General features: G+C 43.0%; 1 protein-coding gene across 2 annotated transcripts; it reads right to left on the bottom strand.

The window, feature by feature from the left end:
• Positions 1 to 271: 271 nt before the first annotated feature.
• On the bottom strand, positions 272 to 5,083 carry phospho1 (phosphoethanolamine/phosphocholine phosphatase 1). 2 transcript variants are annotated; one of them, XM_080776636.1, is made up of 3 exons: positions 4,921 to 5,083; positions 4,527 to 4,649; positions 272 to 3,329 (listed from the first exon to the last, which is right to left on the bottom strand). In XM_080776636.1, exon 3 carries the CDS (start codon positions 3,205 to 3,207, stop codon positions 2,359 to 2,361), a length of 849 nt encoding a protein of 282 aa, XP_080632762.1. In that variant the 5' UTR covers positions 3,208 to 3,329; positions 4,527 to 4,649; positions 4,921 to 5,083; the 3' UTR covers positions 272 to 2,358. The 2 variants fall into 2 exon arrangements, with proteins under 2 accessions (XP_080632762.1, XP_080632763.1); XM_080776637.1 differs by having other exon boundaries at positions 273 to 3,167; positions 4,921 to 5,079.
• Between the last annotated feature and the right edge of the window lie 2,729 nt (positions 5,084 to 7,812).

The following is a 7,812-nucleotide window of genomic DNA, read 5'->3' as shown; positions in this document are numbered from 1 at the left end:
ATGTGTAAATAATAATGTATGTTGAGGCCGGGGCCCACGGCGTGGTGGTCCAGGCACCCTATAGGCTGTCAGCCTCACAGCGAGTCGCGGGTTCGAATCCTGATCCTGATGACCTTTGCTGCGTGTCACTCCCTATCTCTCTCCCCATTTCAGTCTACTGTCCTATCAATAAGGACAGTATCCCCCCCCCCCCCATAAAACTAAAGTGTAAAGTGTAAAATGCATGCTGTCTCTGAGGCTACTGGAGGGTGGTTAGTATTACAGGATCTTTGCCAAGGCGTGGTTTGGACTTTCTGAAAAATCGGCCATTCATTTTTCCCATAGAGATTTACAAAAATATTTATATCAATTAATCCAGGATCCTGGTTAATCATGACCATAACACCTTTGATTCTGCATGTGAAGAAAGAAAAATCAAAACCACTAAACAAAGGGTATTTATTAAATGTAGGCTATAGTATTCTACCTATAGTGGCTAAAAATAATTGATTCTTGTATTCCTTTATGGGAAAGATTATTGGCTGATTTTCCAGTGGGTCCAGAAAACCACACCCACTGCTGCTCCATCGCAAGACGGTGTCGACTACACCAATCGTCAATCAAACTTTTTCTTGAGTAAATGTGAGCCTTTACTGAACAATGTTACTTTTGACAGTAGGGAAATTTATTTGATGTTTCAGGGAATGTGGACTGCATTGATTGGCAGGTTTAGGCTTACAGTAAGGCAGTATATTATACATGTTTTACATGTTTTATTATTAGTATCACTGATACTTCATCATTTTTGCAGATACTGTATCAGCAATAATGATAACGTTTGATAATGAATTCACACAGACATTTGTTTTCAGTTGATGGCTTTATTCCTGCTGGTGATAGTACATTTTTAGTAGGACGCACCTACAAGTAAACACACAACCGAGACTGATACACAATTAACAGACAAACATACATAATTAACATACAAACGTGTTCTAAAAATAAAGTTATATAATTTATATAATAACCTCTGATAAATGCCTATATAAATCTGTTAACTGTCACTTGGCCACCAGATGGCAGTATTACCCTAATTTGCACTGCCAATTTTCAATTTGAATAAAAAGTGCAATTAAAATGAAATTCATTTCTTATTGAACCTATAGTAGTGTTCGTTTTTCATTGTCATTATCCTTCAGAATAAGAAAGAAGCTGTTTGTCAACAAATTAAAGCATTACTAACAAGGGTTACTGGCCTCATTAAGACCTTGATAAATAATACAATGAGGTTAGGGTAATAAAGACTACATTAACCCTGATATATAAGTTAACCCTGATATATAATCACGTAAAATCACTATAATTAATTGTGTGGATAATTTATCCACATAATTTAATATAATAGGCTGCCAATTGCGAATACAGAAACTATAGTAAAATACGCACATCACTTCGTGACATAGGAAAAGAGAGAAGGGAACCCGCACACTCATATGCTCCAAAAGGTATATTTTATTGAAGGCTCTGTTTGACCAGATGAAGAGCCTTGGCTCAAAACGTCGTCAATAAAATATACCTTTTGGAGCATATGAGTGTGTGGGTTCCCTTCTCTTTTCCTGCCCATTGTGAATGACATGGTTCTATGTATTCCATTAACAGCAACGGATATTTGTAATAATTAACTGAGGTCATGTTTTTATTGAGCTCTGGAGCGAACTCTGGACCAAAACGTGATGCTGGCCTGAGGCACATGCAGGAGGTCAGGGACGACGAGGAGAAAACACACTGATATTTGTTCACAGAGCTGACATCCTGAGATTATATCTTGGAATGTGTGTGTGAAGTGTCAGTGTACCTAATATTAGCTCCTTGCCTCTTCCTCCTCCTACCAATCCTGTGTGTGTGTGTTTGTGTGTGTGTGTGTGGTAAATGGTGCATTTATATAGTGCTTTTATCCAAAGCGCTTTACATAGTTTACATTCACCCATTCACACACACATTCATACACCGATGGCGGAGGAAACCATGCAAGGCAGCAACCTGCACATCAGGAGCAATTAGGGGTTCAGAGTCTTGCTCAAGGACATTTCACACTAACTCTGGGGGAGCCCGGGATCGAACAGGTTCCCATCCGGCTGTTCTACCGGCCACTCTACCTCTGATCCACTGCTGCCCACGTCTGTGTGTGTGTGTGTGTGTGTGTGTGTGTGTGTGAGATTGCTTGCGTGTGTGTGTGAGAGATTGCTTGCGTGTGTGTGTGTGTGTGTGTGTGTGTGTGTGTGTGTGTGTGTGTGTGTGTGTGTGTGTGTGTGCGTGCGCGCATGCGTGTATGTGTGTGAGACCGCTTGCGCGCGCGTGTGTGTGTGTGTGTGTTTATTTCTACTCTGCCACCAGCTTCCTAAGCCGCTGCACCACCTCCTCTGCACTGGCCCACGGCACCGTGACGGCTTTGAACTCCCCAGGCGCGGCCTCGTGGATCTCGGTGATGTGGCGGTGCATGGGGAAGTCTCGCCGTGGGAACACCACATCCTTTGGCCCCAAGATGAGGGCGGGGCAGAAGTCGTTGGCGCCGTCGCCCATATAGAACACCCTCTGGTACGGGCGGCCACGCTCCTGCGCCCTGCGGGTGACATAGTCCCTGACGATCACCTGCTTGCACATGTTCTCCGGGCACCGCTGGCAGCCGTGGGTGTGGAAGGGACGGAGGACCAGGCGTCCGTCCTTGTTGAACGTGGACGGGTTGGCGAAGATCCTGTGAAAGAGCTGGCGGGCGCCCACACGGCGGAGCCACGACTCAATGAAGAAGGTGTTGGCGTCCGACACCAGCACGATCTCAAAGTCCTGCGGGGGGCGTGTGCGGAGGAACTGGAAGAGGGTCAACATGCCAGGGGTCGCGGGGATCTTCTCCATGACGTTGCGGATGTCATTCTCGGTCACACCCTGCTCTGCCAGGTAGGCGAGCACGCGCTGCATGTACTCATTGTAGCGGCCAGGCTGGTAGGTGTCCTTCAGCCAGGCGGGAAGGTGCCCCCCTGGGGAGGCTTGCACCACCACGTCATCGCTGGTCTCGTCCACGATGGTCTCGTCGAAGTCAAAGAAGATGAGGAAGCGCTTGTCATTGGGGATCTGTGATGAATGATGGGAGGCCATGTTTGCGGTGCGTCTGGATCGCAGTGGCGCCTCCTCGCCTGATGGAACAGAACAGCAGTTGAAGAAAGACTCCCCCATGATTGACTGTTATGTCACACCTCTTACTGGTGCCAAGAGGCATCAAAACTCTTGACAACTGTCCAGCATCCCACACAAGGCAAGGCTCATAACGTGGAGGCTATACCAAGCAAGGTGACTTTCTGGGAAGTGTATTAATGTACAAATAGATAGAAAGGGGGAAAAGAAACGGAATATAGGAAAATTTGGAGATGAAAAACAGACAAAATTACTGTTACAATTATGATAGAAATTTGAACAAATCAAATAACAAAAAGACAGTTCTAGAAACAGACAAATGAAGCCCCAGCCACCACAAAAGTAAGAACATTTACTTATGTACTGCATAAGGAGAAGAGACCGGAGCAGCACGGACATTTAGAGCCTTTTATTATGTGCTAAAATATACAAAGAGAACGACTAACGTTTCGACCTTGCGGTCTTCATCAGAGTCATGACTGCGAGGTCGAAACGTTAGTCGATCTCTTTGTATACTTTAGCACCTAATAAAAGGCTGTTTCAAGCTTGAGGCGCGTTGGTAGACTCCTTTTGTTCATTTACTTATGTACATTTGTATGCACTTTTATTGAATATTTCATTTTTTTTTAATACTTTGTACTTATACCACTAAATCTCACAATTCAAACATTATACATTTACTCCACTACGATTATTTGACAGCTTTAGTTACTATAGTTACTTTGCGGATTAAAATGAATACAAAACATAAATTAACAGATGCATTAAGCATTATTATATAGGCTAATCTACAAGTTAAATTCATTAACACATTAATGCATTAGTCTGCGTACTATGATTACTTGTATAGTATTTCTACATTGTGGCATTGCTACTTTTACTTAAGTACTAGCAATCTGAGTAGTACTTCCACCACGCCATCAGTGCCAGCCAGCCACCACGTCATTTGAGAGAGAAAATGGAAATGGAATCAATATGCACCAATCTCCTTAAATACACCCATGAGAATTGTGAGCAATGTTGTGATTGGTGGGCTGTTTAATTGTGATAGTGGATAAGCAAACTTCATTCCTTTAAAATCAATGAGGGTTGGAGTGGAAAAAAGGCAAGCTTTAAAAGGTTAATTTACTCACATGGTGTCGCTAATTGCAGGAAAAAATAGCCTAATCTTCAAACCAGCAACCCTTTAATATTGGGTGATGCTTTTAGCATTATTTTGTATAAATCTGTGCCACTGTGTTTTTTTGGGAACTGTAAATAAAAGTAGGCTATTCAATAAATAATTCAATCACATATTTTCGACAAGCGAGAACGTTGGAGGCAATGCACTCTGCATAAACCATAGGCCATTAGATAATTACCTCAAATTTCTCGTAGTGTGTCAACGGATGGTGTCTGCCTGTCTGGTATGACTATGCCACGATCCTCCACATCACCCTAGGACTCCGAGTCCTAAACACACTGGAGCTGCAGTCAGTGCAAACCTGAAAAAGGTAAAAACAGGAAAAAATAAATAAATAGGTCTACCAAAAAAAAGAAAAAGTAAACCCAAATGCTGTGGACTAGCCTACTTTGTAAAGTCATCATTCGACCCTTGAACATCCTTTGAATGTTGAACATCTGGCTTTGCTTGACAAAATCCAGCCTGTTATTGGTAATGACTTGATACATGACCAATAATAACAATAATACTAATATTAATAATAATACTGCCTGCTCTGAGGCAACAGAGAGATAGAGAGAGAAAAACTTCACCAGTGCTGTAAGCGATGTCCCACGGGGGGTTCTCACTCAAGTTGTTGCTATCCCTTTACTTGCTCTCAGTCATTCTCCGGAGAACGAGCGTTTTCTGCGCACTTTATGGCCCGTCAAAACATGAGATTCTGACGTATGCATGTGTCACGACTCACGAATCCGCCCATGAAATCCTTGGAGGTCCGTATGTGATTCTGTGCTATATTTCTTCAACTAAAAGCGCTGTCACTTAAATGCGCTGCTGTCCCACTCCCATCTCAGCCTCTCAGGGATAGGCGACAGACAAGAGGAGGAGCTGTAATGATGGAGCGATTTGAGTAGCCGAGGTTCAGCTGGTTTCAGGCAGCTGGAGTAGAGCTATGCTGCCTAGTGCCTACAGCAGCGAAAGACACTAAGACAGACAGGTTGGTTGTACTGTATAGCTATAGAGCCCTAGTGAAATTCACTATAAGATTAATCACTTCTCTAACTTATAGCAGAGCTATACTATCATGATGCAATGCAATCAGTAACTGAAGCTCTCCAAATATTGTCACTTTATTTTATACAACTCTACCTGGGGCGGTGCACATGCTGTCAACACTGTGGAAGGTAAAACTAAAAGGCTATAGTTAACCTGTCCTGCACTATGGTAATTTCCTTTTTGTGGGTAAATATTTGAAAATGTAGAAAAGTGTGCTCGGTCTCCGCCAAGCCGGGTTGCCTAGACAGGGGCTGCAAACTTTGATCATAGTATAGTCACTTGGAATGATATCTGAAACATCAAACTCGTACATCTTGATCACTTAACCCCAGAAAGAATGTGTACCAATTTGTGAGTTTTGCACAAACTCTGTAGGAGTAGCAGCAAAAAGAGTTTTGCAGAAAATACACTATGGCAGAAAATGTAATCTGGCACAAACAGGACGAATACCAACAAAGTCGCCCTTTTACCAACTCGTGCCGGGCGTACATCCGGCAGTACTGCTCAGCCTGGTATTCCTAAAGTAACCTAAGTAAGTAAGTGCTTAAACAGTTAACTTTGGATGCCAATCTCATCCAATCAGGATGGGACATGAAATCCAGATCCGTGTTGATCTCTTGACTACAGTATATAGATATGCTAATCTTCAATAATTTGCAGGATGTTTGGACAAAATCTAACTAGGTGGCGAACTTGTACATTTCCATTCTATTCTTTGACCAGCTTGCAGCTGGTAAAAATGTCGGCCTCAATGGTGGCACTATAAAATGCAGAAGTGAAATGAAAGATCTGGGGCAGAGGCCTCTAGGCAGTGTACATGCAAAGTTTCACAGTCCAACATGAATCGGCCTGTGACATCCCAGCAGGGCAGGAATGTCATGTCAATAGGAAGAAAGAATAGAAGAGAGATAGACAGGTGGGCTCCGTGGAGGGGTCTGGTCCATGACTGACACAGCCCTGGGTAGGAAACCTGGGCTGACTGAGAACTGCTCTCAAAGTGCTCACACTTTTGTAGTTACCATTTGCACACACACACACACACACACACACACACACACACACACACACACACACACACACACACACAATGTTAGATGTTGGTTCCTACAGAACACTGATTGAACACAAGACCCTTCATGTACATTGCTCCCAATGACATGCTCAGCAACATGCAGTTCAAAGCATGCATGTCGCATGTACCTTCTTATCTGCTTGCTCGACCAGACACGACCTCCTCCCTCCTCGCAGCATGGTTTAATGACTAACAGCTGGGGTGGTGTACTATTTTCGAAAGCCAAATGGGAATGTATATGTACAGACTGCGTTATTATCTCCTCTCCTCCATGCGTGTGAAGAGAGCCTGCCCGAGTACCTGACCACCCACTCACCAGCGGTGACTCACTCAACACTTTCTCTTCCAATCAGTGTTCTCTTCCCCCACTCAGCATCAAATTAAGCCTGCTTTATGCTCGGTCGTGTGATGGATCATGAAGCATGCAAGCTTGTAGATTGGTTATTTTTGTCGTGCCGTGCCACACTGACTGTGGTATGACGGATAATGTCATGTCAAAGACATTATACTAGGGGTTGAACATTGGTAATTTCCTTGTAGGCTATGCTTATAGCACATATACGAAAATGTACTGAATTGGAAGGTTTCCACACTTTCAGAATTAAAGTTAAAGTGAATGAGTGACATTTTTTGATTGATTGATTGATATTTACATCCTTTTTCAACAGAGGCAAAAAGCTGTCATAAGTGCAACATTATCATCTCACACACCCCCAGTGAGTGATGTTTGCTATAGCATAGTTGCTCATCTAGAGGCAGCATAAACTAGAATTAATTTAACTTAACTTTTTGTTTACAGGATTGTTTGGAAGGGAAGGCTTAGGATATCCATTCCCCGTTTTGCAACTCAATACTGTTAATGTACTGTTAACTAATTTGTTGTTGCCAAATTTTGATATTGCAAGGGCTATGAGAGTTCAATTGATGAAATAGCCCCAGCAGCTTTGAAGGGAAATAAGGCATGAAAATATTAAGTTCAATCCTCAGGGACTCTTGAGCTGGTGTGGTTTAGTTATAAAGGACAACAACCCTGGGCAGAAAGAAAAAAGAAAACTTGTTCAACTTGTGGAAAATGGTTCCAGGAGCCAAAACTGAAGACAGGAAAACAGGTCAGAGCAGCTGTACTCTGAACATGGAGACAGCAACAAGCTATTCCTTTGTCAAATTTACACCAAGTCAACTAAATGGCTCGAGGATGTATCACAGAAACACAAACCCAGTGACTAGAAGTCACGGCCAAGCAAGGCCAAAAACCAAGTGAAACACTTGAAATCCGTCTCAACGACAAACCGTGAAGGGATTTGTGCTGTCTGGAGGTGCTTTAAGATAATTAAATCTATAAACAACAGCCAGCTAG

This window comes from Protomyctophum bolini (assembly GCF_963924005.1).
Source record: "Protomyctophum bolini genome assembly, chromosome: 11".
NCBI classification, from domain to species: domain Eukaryota; kingdom Metazoa; phylum Chordata; class Actinopteri; order Myctophiformes; family Myctophidae; genus Protomyctophum; species Protomyctophum bolini.
Note: the sequence above shows the minus strand (reverse complement) of the source record. Positions and strands in the feature narration are given on the sequence as shown.

Bases quoted from the DNA above. Each gene is read 5' to 3' on its own strand.
- phospho1 (XM_080776636.1), bottom strand. From the start codon at position 3,207: ATGGGGGAGTCTTTCTTCAACTGCTGTTCTGTTCCATCAGGCGAGGAG.